General features: G+C 38.9%; 1 protein-coding gene across 1 annotated transcript in view; it reads left to right on the forward strand.

Annotated features, from left to right (window-relative positions):
• MMRN1 (multimerin 1) overlaps window positions 1–5,414 on the forward strand; it is a 45,904-nt gene extending 40,490 nt beyond the window's left edge. Inside the window, exons 7-8 of the mRNA XM_026084205.1 lie at window positions 3,657–3,803; window positions 4,993–5,414. Of these exons, the coding sequence (XP_025939990.1) occupies window positions 3,657–3,803; window positions 4,993–5,414 (569 nt within the window). The remainder of the gene's footprint in view (window positions 1–3,656; window positions 3,804–4,992) is intronic.
• Window positions 5,415–20,427: the final 15,013 nt, after the last annotated feature.

Here is a 20,427-nt window from a genome sequence, read left to right on the forward strand (position 1 = left end):
ATGGCTGGCACTGGTTACCATCACCAGCCTGCCCCACTCTCCTCTTCCAGGCACTGTGGGACTGCACTGCGGCAGCAAGGCCCCTGCCTTGCTTCACCCTCTGCTCCCAGCTGCCTGCCAGGCAGTTGTTGCACCCAGGCTACTGGGGGAACTTGTCGTTTTTATCACTCTCACGCTGAGAGAGCAAAGCCAGAAGTGATTAATAATTAGAGATGGACAACCAGTCYGAGCCTTCGCTACCAGAATAGTTTAGTAGATTCCTAGACTCTTCCAATCTCTCAGTGCTTCCAGGGAGACAGTTACTGATAACTAAATATAGAGACAATGTTGGTAAGTCACTTCCTATTCAGACGCTTCCAAATTGAATCACTGGAGTCACTTCTTTCCATAAGGAGACTATTAAATCACTAAATATTTGATTTGCTTCTAAACAACACCCCAGTAGATAGACAGAGCTTCATGATTTGTTTGAAGATTTGTTTGTACAGCGTTGTCAGTCTATTCCCTAAAAGAGCCTCTGGCTGCTTGCCTTCCCAAAGAGAGCAAAACTCTGCATTAACCAGCTATGCTCAGTCCCACCGTACTGTGTGTAAATAGCAACTGCATTTAGTTTACCCTCTGCTCTTAATATCTTCAGTTTAAGTCTTTCATTTAATTTATAGTCTCTCTTTTTTGCTCAGATATCCTACTAAYTTGTGAACGCTTAAGTAAAAATAGAGTATGCACTATAGCTGGAAACCTATTTCTAATCTGAGGCTCTTGGCATCTTTACCCCAACCAAAGAATATCTGTAGCGTGGACATACTGTCTCAGGATGCCTGTCAACAAGGAAGAAGAAAAGGAAAAACGGCTGCGGGGAGAGTGGGGAGCAAACTGGGTCAGAAACTACAACAGGAACGTGCTGTTGTAAGACCACATGGAAAAGACATAGAGATATCACCTACTCGGCGGAGTTCTAGGGTATTTGCCTTATTCCAAAAATCCTAGCTTGACTCAGCCTCCTCACAGCTTTTTCTAGTTTATAGAAAGTGGAGTAGACTCCTAACTGTTGTTAAGCATTACTGATTCATTACAGTTAATTTATCCTAAGTAAAGCTATGCCTGAATTTGATTTAACTCTGAGATTAAATTCATGTAAAACCATCCCTCAGCAGACTGTTAAAACATAAGTCTTAATCTCACTGTGATTTCCTTTTTTGTGATCTTTTCGTGTTTCTTGGATATACTTGTTTGTGATRAGCAGAGGCCAATTAACAGAGAGGGTGATATGTGTTCTTACACAGAGCTATGGTATTTTGGGAATATGATATAGTCAGCACAATCAACTGTTTTGCTTATTTCCTGCTTTCCTTTCACACAACTTCTCAGCAGTTGTGGATGTGTGATAAACATGAGTGAAAAATAACTTCAATTAAGTCTACAGGCAAAACTGTTATCTGGGGAGAAACACATAATGTCCTCATGTCCAGTTGCCTGTGCTGTGACCCTGGTCATGGCAATTCTGAATTGCTTGTTTCAGGCATTACTGGATGGACAACATTTTCTGTGGAAAAAAAAATACTGTTTTGTGTTTAAGTCCATATGCTCCACCAGTCCAAATTCAAGTAGCATTATACAATGTGCTGTAGCTTTCTGCTCACTGAACTAAAATTTCTCACAGGAATAGTTTTCCTTAATGTCTACATAATGGTTGGCCTGGAATCTAGAGATAACTATGGGCATTACTGAAGTATCTGTGTGAAGATGGAGTTCAGCACTTCCCTAGCAATAAGCAGATCCTTTTATGAGACTCCCACCTACCAATTTTAGATTTATACCGTCATAGGACTATGTCTTATTTCTACTCTGGGATTCTCTTTCTAGATCTCTGTTGGTAGATCCTGGCAATGGAAAAGCTCATTTTCTAAAATGTCTGACTTGTATTTGACTAAAGCAAGAAAAAGGGAAAAATGTACAACTTCATGTCCTGAGAGTAATGTCTAAATCTATAGATGACTTGTGTATGCTTGATATTCAGTTTTTTTTCATAGCAATATTTAATTTTTATTGTAGCCTGAATGTTTTTCCTCCCAAAACTGTTGTAACAAAATGTTATATAACTGCACTCCATAGCTACTGCCTCAGAGCTCCGACGCTAACAGATTCCTCTATACCATCTGGGCATAATTTGGCCAGTTGAGACATACTCAGGAAGAGTGGCAAGGGCATTCTCACTGAGGGTGCTCTGTAAATCAACCTGTTYGGTATAACTTGTGTTGCTTGCAATGTGAGTGGATGAGTTACAGTCTCTGTAAAAATTCTACAGTGGTCTCAGGAGAAATCGTAGTAGAATTGAGTTATTTGTAGGTAAAGGCAATTTACTGGAAGCAGTTTGGATAGCACTGAAGATCTGTCAATTCCAGTAGCCACACTCTCCCCCAGTTATTGCAACACATCTGGGTGAGTCATGTCACAGACAGGACGGCCTAGCCTCAGCACTGGCAATACAAAAGCTGAGTTTTGGTACGCCCAAAACCAAGCTAACTCTGCCATGCAAGGGCAGCCTTCTATGCTTGCACCAAGGAAACCAAGCAAAAACACAAGCTTGTCTGAAGTAGCAGGAAAATAATTATTTCTTTTRTTTCACCAGAAGAAGGAAATAAAATTGGATACAACAGCATTGCCTCTTCCAAGTTTTGCTGTTTGCTTCAAAAGGGCTCCTGTAGTATGGTCAGCTCCAAGCCTCTCAGCTTGTTCCCATTCTGGTAAAGATCAGCTAGCTCATTCAGCATGTTTCTTTAACCACGTGGTCATGGACTGCCTGATTTTCACATTTGTCTTGGTTTGCTCTGGTGTCTCAGAGCTATCATACACAAAGAGAGGAAGTGGGCTAAGCCAGCAGTGTAATGTTCAGCACAAAAAATCAGCTTCTAGTGTGGCCACCAGCTGGAAGAGGGAAGTGAGCAGCCGGTGCAGGGTGGGCTGCAGGTTTCTGTGTCAGGCTTTGACAAGAAGAGATGGATTCTCAGCAGCCACCACTGTTTGCAAGGGAATAAGCATCCTCCAAACAGAATTTGGCCTGAGGACTACCTGTAGGGCCATCCTGCCTTAGATTATTATGATAAAGACTCCTCTTGGGAACAGCAGAAGGAGAATTTCCTAATGCTTTGTCTGTAACCAGCCAAACTCTGCTGGATTTAAACTTTTACTCAAGGGAGGTTTTTAAATTAAGGAGGAAAGAAGGGAAGAAATGAGCAAAGGTTGCTGTTTGTTGAAAGGGGGCACTTGGACTGTACAATTGCAGCTGTTCAGATACCSCAGTCTTTGGGTCTCGTAATGTTTGTCCAGCAAGCTGCTCCAAAGAAGGTGGATGTGTAATATCTTTCATATTATTACATGTATCAGACACTCCGAGACAAGCAGAACTCTGTATCTGTAGGTAATTCTGGGTATCTCAGATCCTAGTTGAGGTTATGCTGTGTCCAGGCAAAACAACCTGAACAGGATCTGAGGTTGGCCTTCACACGCAGCCTGCAGAGAATTTCCACTGGCTTTACGAATCAATAAAGAGGTTTTCCAAAGTACTAAAAACTCGGGGAATGTCACTATAATGAATGTTTGGGTATGTATATGCTATTTCAGCTGAGGTTGTTGGTTTTCCTTCCTCTTTACCACAGGACAGTATTCAGCCTGCGTCAGTTCCCCATGCCAGAATGGAGGAACCTGTATCAATGACAGACGGAGTTTTATCTGTGCTTGTCGCCACCCCTTTGGAGGAGCCAACTGCAGTATGAAGTTGGTGGATGACAATTCTCTGAGCGTAGGCAAGTAAAAAATTTAGTAGTGCAATATGCTAGCAGTATGGGCCTCTGCCCCAGGGTCTAATTAGACAGCATTTGCTGGTCAAAGGTCTCACATTTCACTTTAATGAATGCCAGCTCAAGTAGTAGTGTCCTGTGCTTTGGTGCTGAAGACATCAATCCCCACAGGTGACTCATGATCTCTTTCTCTAATATGACCAAACGATGGGATTAAATTGGGCTGRGACCAACCATAATAGCCAGAAAGCTCCCTGCTGAATTGTGCAGGGGTTGCTGAGAAAAGGTATGCAATAGATATAYTTGAACACAACATCATGGAATTCAAGGGGGGGAAATGAAATCACATCACTGGGGAATACTAGCTTCGGCACTGCAAGAAAAGCAATATAAATACCAATAGCTGCCGTRATATCTGGGACTATGGCCTCAAGGAGTCATTTTAGGCATGCACTGATTTTCACCAGAAAAGGACACAGCCCTTGAAAGATGTTTCAAAGAGGGAATGTGGAAACTATGCTTGTTCATTCTGGAAAACAAATAAATAATTTACATCCTGGCCACATGAAATGTGAATTTAATGCAGCTTTCAGCAGCTGTTTGGCTGATTCTCATTCATGACAACATATAAATAGTGAATAAAATCATTTTTGCAGTGCCAGGGATCTTAGTGTGTATGCTCAACTGTAATAGAAAAACATAGACTTTTATTCCCCCATTTAATGTCAAGAGTGCTAAACCTCTCCAGTATTTGTCTAAGATTTGTGAGGAAAATTCTTGRCTTCAGCACACGCATACAAACACAGTATAAAGATTTGTGACACAGTGAAAGAGATCCTGGGGTAGGAACAGAGCGGGGCAGGAGGGGAATGGAGAGAAAGAAAAGAAAAATACCAGTTCTCTTAACAATAATATAGTGTAATCAAGCATAAAGTTCCCTTGCTGTTTCTAAAATCTGTCTTTTGTGGATATACCTGGCACTAATTGTGAAGAAAATTACTTTTTCTACAATACAGAAAAATTTATTTAGCTTTCATTTTAGTTGCTCAAGCTACTTGCAAATGTGATTTCAGAAAAGCTCTGTACACYTTCTGATCTTCAGGCCAGTCCAGGTTGCCTTTCTACAATGTAATATGAGGAATAGGAGGGAAAAATCAAGAATCTTATTTGAAATTGTTCTTTTTTTCCTTTCCAGATTTTTCAAAAGGATCATACAGATACGCGCCGATGGTGGCTTTTTTTGCCTCTCATACCTATGGGATGACAACACCAGGACCCATCAGATTTAACAATCTGGATGTCAACTACGGAGCATCATATGCCCCAGCAACCGGGAAGTTTCATGTTCCATATCTTGGGGTCTATGTTTTTGAATATACCATTGAATCATTTAGTCCACGTGCCTCTGGCTATCTGGTCATTGATGGAATAGACAAACTCACTTTTCAGGTTGAAAGTATTAATAGTAACAAGTATACTGACAGAATAACTACTGGAAATGCTTTATTAGAGTTAAATTATGGTCAGGAAGTCTGGCTTAGACTGGCAACTGGCTCTATCCCTGCCAAGTATCCACCAGTCACTACATTTAGTGGTTACTTGTTGTATCGTACCTAAATCACTCATAAATGTAAACAGCTACCATCATATGAAGAAAGTGGTATATGAATTTGTCTTTACCTTGAATACTTCCTGTCTTTCACAACAGTAGGTTTCTGAAAGTAATCAGATCAATGGCGTTTCAGGTGTCTATTGGGCAGATTCTCCAAGAAGTTCCTTGTATGTAACCATGTGCACATCTACAAAGAAAGTCCACAGGTTAGGGACGGGGGGAAAATAAGCATCSTTCTTGGACAAGTGTGAGTGGAAAGCACTAATCTAATTATGTTCTGCATTTACATTGCATAACATATACTTACACAAGGCAGATATATATATATATATATTCCTTTTGGAAAAAATACTATTTTTCTTATTTTGCCTCACATTATTCAACAAATATCTTGATACGTTAACGTTTAATTGGTTCTCAATTTTGTATGTAAACAATATGATAGTGAACTGCTTTTTTATCTAGCAGAAAAAAAACATAATAAGAGGCAGTATTTGAAGCTGCATGTAGATAAGTTCAAACTAGAAATAAGGTGCACATTTTTTAAAGTGAATATAATTAGTCATGAGAAAAACATTACGRTGGATTTGGTGGAGACTGTTGCTTGAAGCATTTAAAACAAAGCTGGATTTTCTTTAGGTGATATGCTTTTGAGCAAACATGGTTATATGGGCTTGATGCACATTTTAGTATGTAAATTTTGGCCTATAATGTACACAAGGTTAAATGAGGTAATCATAGTCCTTTTTAACTTTGAATTCTATAAATCCATCATCTAGTTTGTTTCTGCATCATATTTGCTAACTGCTACGGCAAGATGAAATGAACTCCAGTCTACATAAGCCAGGACATGATTTTCAAGAGTCAATCCAATAAAAACAGCATTTTCAGGTCACGCTATGAATGCCTGTATGCCTAAAATGGTAGCAGCTTAACCTTGTAGATAAAAATAAGATGACTGAATTTTATGTTCTTATACCAGCAAATGCTATGACTAATGTAAATGATGAGGGAGTGATGGCCTGGTCAAATTTTACAATCAGTTGGATCTTATTTTTTCATAAGGAACACCAGGCAGTGTGGTTCATGATCTCTAATTTTTTGCATTCTGGTTTTATTAAATATTTTCAGTGCTGGATGGTGGGTCAGGTCTTCAGTTATTCTTAATCAGCATGTTCCAGTGAACTGTAGCGACTTAAACTGAAAATGTTTTGAAGCTCTCTGAATTATATTGTTTTCCACTGTCAGGAACTTCTCTTTAACATATATGTGAATCTTCAGCTTTGCTCTCAGTATTGCTTTGTTATTGTACCTTATCAGATCTTAAGTAAGAAGATGAACGTCCAAGAAATGACTGAAAGACAATTCTTCCATGCTGTGTATATTGGGTATAATAATCCACAACATCTTTCATTAGCTGTGTAAAACTAAGTAGACTACACTGTTATTCAAAATTAAAATGCATGTTCTTCACCACAAAAATAATTTGTGTTGGCTTCTGAAGCTGCTCTGTGGGCATGTGCCAATATACATTGGCTACCTGAACTAAGGAAGCACACAGCGTTGACCCTATTCTCTCTGCCTCAGAGAGTGGCATCCTACCATGACCTGTGGTTTAGGACATCAATTTGAGCTTGAAACGGAGGCTTTTCTCTTACATAGGCAAGATGTTTCCCTTTGAAAGCCTCCTATGTTTGTGCTGAGCGTGAATAACCTTTCTGGGCCAAACCATACAAAGCTGCTCTGTCAAGGCATGGAGAGAAGTCTGTGGAATGAGACCTGCAAGCATGCATCATCTTCGAAGTGGACAGCATTAGGTGTGGCTGTACAGCTGGATATAGTATTACGTTATATTAAATCTGCCTTCACATCAGCATGTTTCTCTCMGTGGTAAAGGCTTGATTCACAGAAATCAAAATCCCACATTACACAGTATGCTTCAGCATAAATCGAGCGAGGGGTTGTTCAGCCTGTTGGGAGATGAAGTGACTCAAAGCATCCTGTGGCAGCAACCACACCAACAGAAGATCCTGCATAGCCTACCCTCAAAATTAAGGCTGCTCTTAAACGCTGGAAATCCCGAGGGAGGGCAGACAGCGTTATCAGCATCTGCTCTAATCTTGGGTTAATCCTGCTGCAGAAAAGGAAGCCTGTTTGGACTAGGGAATCTCATAAAGCCTACTATAGACCAATTTGTCCAATTGCATTTGTTTTTCCTCTGAATCCTGTGATCTGAAAGAAAGCTTCTTATCGTTTCTTTGCCCACATCATCCAGTTGGTTACACGACCGAGATTCATGCTCTGTTCTGAAAGGCTTATTGAGATTTCAAGGGAGGCAAAAATTTTGAATAAAAGCCTAGTTGTTAATGGGTCTTACAGCACATAAATAGTCATAAAAATATTGTGTTTCATTGAGCTCTCTGAAATAAACAGAGACACCGCACTCGGTGTCAACTGCAAACCTTATTAACAGGTTGGGATATTTTTGTTATTTTGTTTTTTGAGGCCAGAAATCCTTTCTTCTTTGTACCTAATGGATTCTCAATACACCATGAACCCTAAATGAGTGTGCTACAGACCCTTCTCCTGTGGCATTCCATATCTTTCTGTAAACACTTGAAATCCTTGATTTGGCACTAGCACAGCCTACCGTATCATTGAATTTTATCAAACCTAATGCCCGCATGCCCCAATCTCTCCTTGTATGACTTTGTCATTTTAATAATGCATTTAGTCCTCTTTATTCCTGCTGTGGCTATGGCTAAATGGCGTGAAAATTACCCTGCAGATGAAATTCAAATGACCCACCAGAGACTGCATCTCTGTTTTAATGCGACTTTCTTTGCCCTTACTGCCCTTGCTACTAAATTCTTCAAGCTAGGTCCTCCTCTTCATAGGCGCTAATTATTTTTCTCCCAACAGCCAGATACTTGCTGGGTCATTGTATTTATTTTCTTTCCTGTTTTCTCTTTTTCTTCTCTCACATAACTCTAAATTCATTAGCTATAGAATAAGAATTCTGATTAGAGCCAGGTCTGTAGGAGGAGCACACAGAAAATCATTTCCCTAATGCAGAGCAGGACTGCTCCTTATTCTTGTTATACTATTTCAAATAAATATAGAAGAAATGATCCTTTAAAAATATAACTGTGCAATGTTATATTTATACTGTGCAATAATTCATAATAATTTTTCCTGAAATGTATTAAAACTAAATAGACTGGGCTTTGTCTACTGTTAAAAACTAAAATGCAGATTTTTCACCATAAGTATACATTTGCATTGGCTACAGAAACTTATTTATAGGCATGGGACTATGTACATTGGCTACCTGAACTAATGAAGCATACAATATTGAAAATAACTGAGGATCAATAAAATCAGTCAGATTACCCATTATGCAGAGTAGACAATGATAAATCAATCAGTCTGAACTCCCACGAGATCTTTTTTAGGAATCATCCAGCAAAGGTGGCTCCCAAAGCACTTTGTCACCCCTCCACTTTCATTTTTACTCTCTGATTTGTGTCCCCTAATGATACCAGGCAGCAAATCTGAGTGTTTGTCCCTACCTGCGGCCCTTGTAAGGGACCACAAAGCTATCTGGAGCCTTTGTACTTTAGCGTGAGCAATGTTCTCTTTCTTTGGGTGACTCAATAACCATGGCAACATTTTATCTGGTTTGGCTTTGACAAGCCCATTCAATTTACTCTGGAGCTTTGCATTATCATTTCCTCACCTACACCAACCTGGTTATCACTGAATGCATTCCCTAACCCCTCATATACTTAGTATTCATGCTGAGACCAGCACTTTCTCTTCCTCACAACCCTTTTCTAGTTGAACAGCCAGCACAACTGTGCTTCTTTCCAGCTCATGCCAAACTCCTCCGTTAACAGATGCCTGACTGGTGCTAACTTAAGGGTATTACGTTCTGTTCACATATATGGGTTTTCTTCTTTTCATTCAATTTTTTCTCCTCTGGGATAGGAACATCTAAATTTGCAACAAGCAGGAAGAAAGGTGTTATTTCTGCACTCAGGCATTGAGCTGTAGGCATCTAGTAGAAGAAACACTGCAGCTAAACCCTGCCAAAATCTGTGGGAACCTGATGATTAAGTACTTTTGACGGTGGGATATCAAGTGCTTTGAGACATTTGGAAAAGTAAATCTTCCTAGCAGCTGAATTCAGACAGATGAACAGATGAGCTGAAAACAGAACAACAATAACAAAACCCACTTTTGACATTCCCGAAGAAACCATATAGAAAAAATGTGCCCAGAAAGGCYGTGGATTTATACGTTTTTGTTATCAAGTTGTAACAACAAGCACAACATTGTATATGACACAAAATAAACATGGACATGTATTGCACAGATGAGTTTATAAAAAAAAAATTCTCTCGCTGACTGCTACTATCTGATCGCAGGAAGTATTGCCTGGTAGCTTCATGTATTTCATTAACCATTTTCGTCCATCAGAGGTATTACAATGGAGTTGACAAGGTGCATGTTTCTTCATCCAATTTTAAATCGCTTCATTCACATCTCTTTATATGTTCAGCTTATTGTTAAAAGGCACAAGCCCCACAAAATTGTTCCCATTCTAGAGTGTTATCAAAAGTAGAAGAAAGGAATCTCCTTGAGTCATGTTGGAGGAAGTTTTTGTACTTAGTAAATCTTACTAGCCTAGTCATGTTTTCAGCAGATTTCAATATGAAATACAGGTATTTATCACCACTTTGTATTTAAAATGTACAAGAAAAGTCTAGTTCCCATTTTCTTTTTGCAAATTGTCATTCTTCTTGTATGATAGCAGTAATGGCAGGACAGGTGTCAAGAGTGAGATATAAAGAAATATTGTCTTTAAATGGGACTCCTGTCTCAAAAAGGATGCTTGGAAAAAAAACTTCATTAGCAAGCTGCTTCCTTATATTAAGGTTGATATAGATATGTTATGATGAACACACTGACTTGTAATGAACTTCATTGCCCTACTTCCCCACCCTTAGAATACTGTGGTGCCTGATAAATGAAAACTGTCTTCTGCATTCTCCTATTTCATATAAACAAACTGAAGTGTTTGTAAAAATATTTGTTGTGGAAGTACTCTTATCTTAGAAAATGCAAGYTGCAAACAAAACAGAGCCAAGGACATGGCTGTTTACAAACGGCATACAACTGCTCCCAGAAAGCTTGCTATTCAGACCTGAGGGAGTTGGGAGATACTGTGCAAATGATAACTCTGAAGTGCACAGAAGTTCTTTGTAAGTATTGAGAGCTTTTTGAAAGCACTATGAAATGAAAATCAGTATATACCATATCCACATAGATTTAGTTTGATGAAAGCTTGATGTCTCAGGTGAAATCACACATCTGATGTTAAACAGCTGCTAGAGCATCCTTTCTTCTTATGCCAAAGTTAAGAATGATAGCAATTAAAAAAAAACTGACTAAAATGATGGACATGTTTAGTGAATTATCCTCAGCTCTACCTGAATTTTTTGACCCCTCTACAAATTGCCTTGCAAGGGGACAAAGAGTTCAACAATCCATTGCTGGAAGACTTATTGCTTTTTATCTTGAAGTGAAAACACACACGTGAGAAGCCTGTTTATGATTAGTGCCTGCCGAAGAAAGTGTCATTATCTGCTTATACAAGCAACAGACAGTTTTAAATCTCAGGATGTAGGTGCAGTTGAGAAAAACATGGTAGACCTGCAGTACAGTTTTCTTTAAAAATTCCTAGGGTCTAAGCTGAAATCTGCATGTTGATCACTGTTAACCTGTCCCCAGCAGCTGAACATTACCGTAACTTGTTAGTAGATACACACTATCATAACACATTTAATTCTGGAAAAACAGGAACTATGCTAACATCAAAAAGAGAAAGATCTCACTAAGAATTTAGAGAACAGCAAAGGAAAATCCTAGAACTGCTGTTAGTAATATATTAAACACACCCTGTTTGGCCAAAAAGCGTTAATGGGCAATAGCTTTTATGTAGGTATACGGAAAGAGGAGATGGATTAAAATTTAGAACCTCATCCCTTTCAGTGCTGACTTGTTTGTGTTAGCTAAATAGATATATGATGACAGCTATGAGGAACCACTACCTTTTAGAGTGGGAGAGTACAGATCCAGATCTACCATTCAGTTTTTCCAGATGCTTATCTTGTTTATGAAGGTCTGGACTTAACCTAACCAGCACATATGGCCTTTTCACCTAATGAAAATTCAGGTGCTTAAAGTATTCTTGAAAGAGAGATACAGAGATGTAAATAAGTGGGAAAAATATAGGTACTGTTTGTATCTGATAAGCAGAAGACAAACTTCTATTCTCTTTTTTGATTGATGTATCTTATACAGCAAATATCTGAAAAGCTACTGAGATAAATGCTTTAAAGAAAAGCAGTACACATACCTTCCTAAACAAGGATCAGGAAATCTAAAAGAAAAGAAAACTAAGGTATTGAAGTCAGCTTGACCTGTATCAGAGAGCACTTACCAACAAACAAGATACCAACCTGGCAGGCAGGCTTTTATAGGCTCCTCGCTAAAGCTGAAAGAGTCACCTATAGCAGCAATTGGAAAAGTGGGAACAGCTGGAGACAGTGCTGTCCTACAAAAGGCACAGAGACAGAATAAAAACTTTTTCCCTATTTGCCTGTGCTTTGGGTTTCTGGGTTTTTTTTTTTGAAGCCAGGAGTAAGCTGCTTGCATGCTATAGAGGGAATTCTGCTACTTCAGTGTTGTTTTCATTTATTTTGGAGTAATGTATTTGCTTGTCTTTTATATATGTGCGTGTATGTATATATGCACTTACTTAATATAGAAGCTGAAGCATTTAGACAGTAGAAGCAGCAGTCTAAGCTAGTAAAGCAAGGTGGTCTTTGCATGGAAAGGATGCAATTTTTAATAACTGTGGAATAGAAATAGGTTTTCTTTGTGGAATTGTTGTCTAGGAAACTAACTTCTGTTTTCTGTTATGTGAATTAGATTTTCTGCTGTGGCTTCATTTCTTTCGTGTAACATAAAGGTTATTCAGTGGATATGCAGTGCTACAGCATAGGTAATAAAGAGCCCCACTACAGACTTCAGTGAAGGCTGAGAGCTTGAACTATTGCTCCTGTGAAGTTCTGTGCCAAGTGAAGTTGACAAATCTTGTCTTTTCCTTATATAGCAGATATCAGCGTGCATTTAGTAACTAAAATTTTTTGGTTTTGTGAATATGACCTTTCTTCTGAAAGGTACTTTGTCAGAGTAGCCTGACCTAGTCTGCTCCATAGCATCCAGATTTTTCACCACTAGCRTCCCTTTGATATAGTTCTCGCCTGAGTCACAGCCCTTCCTTTTCTCAGTTTTTCCTGTCTTATACCTTGCATTTCTTTTTACTTTCTAGCTGATTTATGAGACCAATCAGACTTAACTGACTTTAGAAGTTGTTTGCAATGTAGTGTACTTGTTGTTTCAGATTGCTGCTGAGCTGTAAAATATCCCCAGCTTATATTCTTTCTTTCAATTTTGCTAATCCCTATGGTCACCCCAACTGAATATATCTCTTATGTATCGATCAGAAAAACTTCCTGTTCACTGAGGGYCAAAAATGAATGAAAAGCCTATAGATGTGTAGAGTGTGTTTTACATTTAAAGCATATAATTACAAGTAAAATCTTGCTGTCCGTTTAAAAGTAAAACCTAGCTACAGGATCAGGAGTTATGAGACTTCTGAAACTTGCAAAAGTATCAAAGGAAACAGGAGAAAGTGAAGCTGAGGCCATTTGAATGGTGTAAGATTTCCTTATGGGGAGGAACATGATTAAGCTGTTCCAGATGCTGACACTAGGGCATCTTGGGCAATCTCGGCTCTTACTGTGTTACCTCTAACAGTACTGAATATTGGGGTATTACTGAGGTATAACTTACAAGGAGACATGTAACATGTAACTCCAACATGTACATTGATGCGTACAATACAGTGCTTCCCTTAGTTTATGAGTACTGATCAAAATAAAGTCATAAGTGAAATTATCAATTTCATTTCAAATAGCTGATGTCAGCTGTGTACAATTCTGAACACTGTTTTGCAATAACTTAAAATGAAAAATTCAGTCTCTATCTAAACGAGAACCATTGAGAGTTTAAGCAAAGGAGTAACTGTTACAAAAATAGTGAAGAAAATGAAATTACATTTTGTAGTAAAATCCCAGGTTAGACTTTAAAAATGATAGCAAGAAGGTCCAACAATTGTTCACTAGATATTGAGGGAAGTTAAGAGTGGGGAGGGGACTGGTTTTGTTGGTCTTTAGTTCCACTAACTGTAGTGAACACGTAGGTAGGGGGAAGGGTATTCTTCCTGCACACTGAGTCAGTGTGGTGAAGTCTTTAAAAATTCAAACTTGGTGGGTTACAGCAGTGGGTATGGGCAGGTACTTATGAATAAATATAGAACTGTATGTGTTTAGCTCTTTGTCTTAAAATAGAACTATAGAGAAGAACTCATACATGGCAGGTACTTTACTGCAATGACRTTGAAAAGACTGATGTTTGACAGAAGAAAACTAACATTTACAGCAGGCATATAGAAATTTGAAGTATCAGAAAATTAGAAGTATGTGAAGTGCTTGACAGTATTGACAGAGTCAGGTTCCTGTTCAAGTTAGTGTTATCTTTGGTGCATATTTCAGTAAGAAGTCTTTTTGCCAATCTCCAGTAATTTGTACCTTTCTAACTTCAGGCCACTATGAAATATAATCATGAGCCCCGTGTTCTGCAACCAATGTGCATACTACAAACAGCAATATCTGTTTGCTATCTATGAAGACAGTGATCTGAACTAATGAATTCTGGTAACTTACTCCTAAACTATTGAGTGTTAGTATGGATCAGTCTGATCTTCGGATGAAATGTTATCTATAACTAGTTTTGCTTCCATCTTTGTAAACTGGATAGCTCTTGCTTTTTCTCAGCTATTGAATAACATGACGTCCAGGGTACTGTCTTGGAGTAATCTTTCACCACCATCTAATTTGCTACTTTTCCTCCCACAATAATTTTTGAAAGTGCTGACAATAGCAACTGAAGGTACTTACCAGCTAACACCTTTAATGAGAATTTTTTGTTTGGGCTTTGATTTTCCCCCCCAGCATGATGATTATCCTTTGCAGAGCTACAGCACCAATCATGTTCACGCATACGCTTGTAACAGCATGCTGCAAGTGCTAACACTGTCGGACTTGTCTCTTGGACCTGGCAGAACTGATCAGAGGAGTTCACATCTCTAGCGTTCAATATTTCTGCAGCATTTCAATCTCTCAGTAAATCCCATACAATTCTGTGCTTTTAAGTTGACTTTTCCTGTCAGTTCACTCCAGATGTGCTGTGAAGTCTCATAAGGCTCAATTCTTACATCTATACTGCTCTGGTCTTCTACCTTTCTTTCAGGAACAGGCTGCCCACACTATAATTTCCAGCACCATTGTTATGCTGATGACTTACTGGTTTATTTATCAACTGCCTAGGGATGCAATTTCAAATCCTATTGCTTCTAGGAAGTCTTTTACCAAAAATTACCTTGTGWATGACATCTTTCTGCACCACCTCAGTGTAATTCTGCATTTGTTTTTAAAAAGTTTGTTATGTGATTTTTTGAGTCAGTTTGGTTTATGAACTTTAAAAACACCACTGAGTTTCTATGTGCCTGTTAAGGGCCTGGTCTGTAAATATATTGCTTTGTTCAGCCCTTAGTAAGTTGATTCATATGTACCTTAAGTAGTTWAACTGTCCTTTAAGGGTAACTTTCCCCTCAAAGCTATACCTGAATTGCTCTCTCTTCCCCACTTATGAAGGTACATTTCTTTTCTGACATGGTGACTGCATATAATTTCTATCTGACTTGCCAGTGCTTTCCTACACCAGGCTTTAGAGCTGTATAAGTAAGAACAGTTTCTAGACTATGGGTTTGACATGGAAGCAAAAAGCTGTCACCATCATTCTGCAAATACCGAGTGCAAAGGCAAGAGAGAAACTTCCAAAAAAAAAAAAAGTTATCAACCAGTCTTCCTAGAATAAAAACTAATTTCAATGGAGATACACGTGGGGGTAACTAAAGAGAAGCTAGCTCCTAATCTGATATCATATTGTTTTAGACATTTTGATTGTGAAAATAACTTAAAACACAGTGAATGCTTGTTTTCCCCCTCTGGGAACCATTTTGATGTTTGATACTTTCTTGTGGGAATGGAAATGTTTGTCACAGCATTTTAAAAAGTTAGCTTGAAACTATGTCCTCTGGAGTCCTCAAAATATGTGAAGCTAAGCACTTTTAAAATTCAAAGAGACTTTGCTCAAACTCAGGTACAAAAATGCTTTCATGAAAACATTTGGAACCCTTAAATTCCCTCCCTTTTGCACCCTCTTCCATTATAAGACATACTAATTCTTCCTGCAGCTTGCATGTCTAAATCGCACATTTTGAAGTCAGAGTTTTCTTGTATTCTACCAGGAATTCTGAACCCAATTTCTCTGCAAGATTGCAGAGTGTTGAAGTGCTATAATCTTTCAGAAAATAACAAAATTTTGCTTTGGGAACTTATTGTAATTTACTCATGTTGCCAGTTTTACATGAATTACCAGATATTCTTGCAGATCAAAAATCCTCCAAATCCAATAAAGTCAGGCACATGCCTTCATGATCATTTTATTCTACCATGTGGAATGAGTTTTGCTTTTACAGTTGCTAATTTGATAATTATTATATTGTGCAGCTGTACAGAAGAGTAATAATTCAAGACTTAAAGAAAAACCTAATAAAACAGGAAAGCATCCTGCTGTGTATGGTATGTTCTTCCTTCATACCAGTACTATTTAAAACAGTTTTTCCAATTAAGATTGAAAGGAGCAGCTTGATTCTGAGGATAGCAATCATTTTCAGAGTGCTCTGGCAACTAATTACAACTGTCAGAGTTCACTTATGTTCCTGCAGTAGCCATGTGGTTCTGTTTCAGATTTTCAATTTCTCTCTTGCAGGATCTGTGTCCCTTAAATGGTTGTAACACTGCTATCAGCCTAATACATTTCTGTTCATGCAGAGCTGAGTTGCACACCACCTGCCCACCACTAACTTAGCATTAAGCGGATGAGTATGACATCCCATTCCCTCGAGATGCCTGCACTCTGCTTTGTAACAGGTGGCTGCACGGCAGGATCTGAGCCAAGGAACGTAACCAGAAAATGAAAGCAGGAGAGGGAGAAAGGAAGAAATGAGGCTGAAAATGTAAAGTATAAAAATTTAAAGCCTAGGTGGGAGATGCATCCTTATAAGGATGAAAGAAAGTGTCACTGGAGTGAGAACTCAGTGTTGAGGGAAACTCCTCATATGGAAAGGAGAGTGGCTGTGTTATAAGCTGAACACTGCAGAGCTGCTGGAGGAGAACATATGAAACCAGAAAGACAAAGCAATGTTTGGTGGGCAATACTGAAGCAGACGAGAAAAAGAGGGAAAGGAGGGGGCCGCAATATAGGAAAAGTGAGATTAAGAAAAGCAGGGAATACCAGGGGAAGCAGACACTGCAGACAGTGATTCATTTGCTAGCGTTCATGCGGTCTGGGAGATTTCCAAAAGGCTGAAGCTTGGCTCAAGGCGTACTTTGGGATTCAGGTCCTTTGAAGGAATGGGGAATGAGACTAACGGGAGCTCAAGCTAGAACAAAGAACAGAAGAAACACTTAGACAATAGTTTTGTCCTGCTGTTACGGGTAACCATAGGTACTCTGTATACCTATGTAGTCTATTACCTATTACTGCAGCACCTGAGGGATTTGCAACTTTGAATCAACAATTATCACGCTGCAAGCTGTGGGGTAATGAATTACATTATCCCCATTTATAGTTGGGAATAGAGGCACAGGGTAGCTGTGTAACTCTTATCTCTTGTTTTATTCAGTCTCACCAGCAAACCTAAGCTTTCTTTGAGCTCCCTAGTGTAGTTCCTATATTTTCTGTTAGTTTGCTTCCTTTTGGGAGGGGCAATAAGGATCCATCACTGATTCTTCATATGACTTGAGCGGTTCTTAAGCTAAGCTGTACTATTTTACCCAGTAAGAGCACTGGTTTGACCAAAATGAAGCATTTGTGTAAATGTTTGCCAGATTAATGCCATGATGGGAAGAACTGAAATCTCTTGATGAAGAGCAGAGCATGCCTTCCTACTTTTCTGAAAATTTTTTTTAAAGCCAGATGAATTCTTCCTTGTGCTAATATGTAGGACTCTATAATACAACTTGCTACTGCTTGATTACTTTTCCACAGATAGGTTACTATAGCTTGTGATACACAAAGCAGGATGGGGAGAGACAAAGTAAACTTGGGGGAGGCAGAAAAGAACGAGGCAATAATATCCTTTGCAGGTTAAACTTGAAAAAAGATGAAACAACATAGGGCCTGCAAAGACTGTTCTGAAAAACAAGTGTCTCAATCCAAACTGGGAAAACAGAAAGGATCAGATAGTCTGAGATTTCTCCCCTGCAATTTCCCACTTCCAGGGAAAGAATGGGCTAATCTTACCCTGTCTGCCTGTCTCTCTTCACTCTGACTTAATTTTGTAACTTGTTTTTGGCAGTGCTATGCCTGTCAACTACAAAATGAGTTTTTTCTGCAGTTCTCTTTAGAGCTCAGCAAAGTGTCTAAAGTATCAAATGGCCTAAATCAGGCACCATTCAATTGATTTCAAAAAATGTAAATGAAAGCTAGTCTGAGGCGCTAGTACAGGAGAGGGGTGGAAGGAAGGAAAACTTTCCCTTAATATTACAAACACAAAATAAATAGTGATGGATAAGATTTTTTTTCCCACCCTTTGACCAATGCTGTTGAATTGGAATGCATATTAGGAAAGCTTTCCATTTTCTAGTCTTCTGTGATATGATACTTTGTTTAATGAAAAATAACTTCTATGCTTTTCCAGCATCTCCTAGCAATTCATGCTATAATGCTTGTCATGCGGTAAAGGCTTCCCGATTCATTGGTTTTCTGTAGAAAAACACATCTCCTTTTCTTATTGTTTCATAAGACAAACGCTTCCTTCCTGCAACTCCTTTGCAAGTGATACAGGATAACCCTGGGATTAAAGACTGAAGTAGAAGCAAAAACTCCTGTGTTGATTGCCTGGATGTGCTGATGAAAGTCTGCTCGGACTCTTTATAAAGTGCACAGGCTGCAACAAGGTGCATCCTATGTACTTAGGTTTACCGCAGGCAGCACAAGAGTGGAGAGAAAATTGACTGATCTTACCAGGTTAAGCAAGAAGTAGAGGAAGACAAGAATCAGTTTGAAGTTAAGGGGAACCTACAAAGGCTTTTCTTGAGAAACAGTCTATTGAAAGCCACCAAACTAATCTTTCCCTGTGATTTGACTTGTTTCTGGAAATTGTTTTTTATTTAGGGTGTAAATAGGGTGCCAAGCAGCACCTGTGCCAAACTGGCCAGTCAGAGCTGAAAAATGCACTGGACTTGTATAAAAACCATGACCTTAAGCAATCTTTYTTTGGTTGGAATTTTATTTGCCTGATTTTCACTCTTAAGAATTTTTTTACCTGAAAAATTAAGGATAGAAATGCAGAGGAGGCTTTTAGTTTTAAGTAAATATTAAGATTTTAATTTCATTCATGATTAATTTCATTTCATGGCTTTATGTTCTGGACCTTCAAGAAAACAATGGACTAGGAGATTTGTGGAAAAATCATCAGCCAGGAAACTTAATGTTATGTGTACTTGTATGGGATGTCAGATTAGTGCACCAAAACGGCAGCAAGGTAAGCTGTGATCTGCACAACCGTGGTGTGAATAGGGCGCTCTATCTTCTTCTGAAACACCATTCATGAATGTTCTGTCGTACCGTTCAATGTAAATGCAACAATATCTATGAAGCTTCAGCTGAGTGATACAGCAATAACAAAATGCCAGGATCAGTAAGTGTGCATGTGCAAGTGATCATGTGATGCTTTTGTTACTGGATCTTAAGTATTCAAAGCCTAATATTGTATCTTGTCCCACTAACATTTTGCATTTAAATGTAACTTGCAGTAAGTGACAGATGCTGAAATAAATATACAAGTTGAGGGGGATGGTGTTAGCTTATACGCAGTCATTTATCTTCTGATAGCACGAGCAAAGCTTAAGTCAGACACAGTTAAATGAACTGAAGCTTTAACAGTGCCTTTTGAACTGGTTGAATTAACAAAATCAATCCTCATAAATTAAACTATCATTGATCTGTGATACAATTAAGTTCTATAATCCAAAAACGCTATCAGTGCGTGCAGTGTCACCGTACTTGTTCCAGCACTGAATTTTAACCACTGCTGGCTAACTGCTCCTGCCATGTTGTGTAAAACTCCCATCTGGCGTGTGAGACGCTAACATTATGATACAGTATTTCTTTTCCATTTTTCAATTTAGGCTGACATCTGCTGGTCTAAGCAAATGGCAGGCATCTCTGCTGAATGCAAACCAGTCCGAGGTGGCAGCTATTTCAGTTTTCCCTTTGTCATTTTAAAGGTTGGAACTGCAACCAAGCCACTTAATTACAAAGGAAATTCACACAGAATAATAACTCTGTAGAAGAAGAAAGGCAGGAACAATAGTGCGTAAAAGAAAATGAGTTTGACATGATAAATAATATGCATGCACGCCCAGTGTACTGTGTGAGTACTAAAAGGAGCCAATAGAAGCTACTATATATTGGCCAATTAGACCTACATAAAAAGGGTGCTATTTAAGGGCACCACACTGCGGGCCATAATGAGGAGTCTGTAGATACAGAGAGATAAAGCGATAGTTTTCTCTTTTACCCTGTCAATAAGGCTAAAGAGAGGGGGAGCGGCACCATGTTGGGCAATCAACACGAGATGCTTGAACAGGCATATGGCAATTGTCACAAAGTGCTTCTCCCTCTTCAGGGGGGCGAGGGGTTTCTCCAGAGTTACTGGCAGCCCAGATGGAGAAGCTACACATCTGGCCAGAA

The sequence above is a fragment of the Apteryx rowi genome, unplaced genomic scaffold, assembly GCF_003343035.1.
Source record: "Apteryx rowi isolate R43461 unplaced genomic scaffold, aptRow1 scaffold_63, whole genome shotgun sequence".
Lineage (NCBI taxonomy): Eukaryota > Metazoa > Chordata > Aves > Apterygiformes > Apterygidae > Apteryx > Apteryx rowi.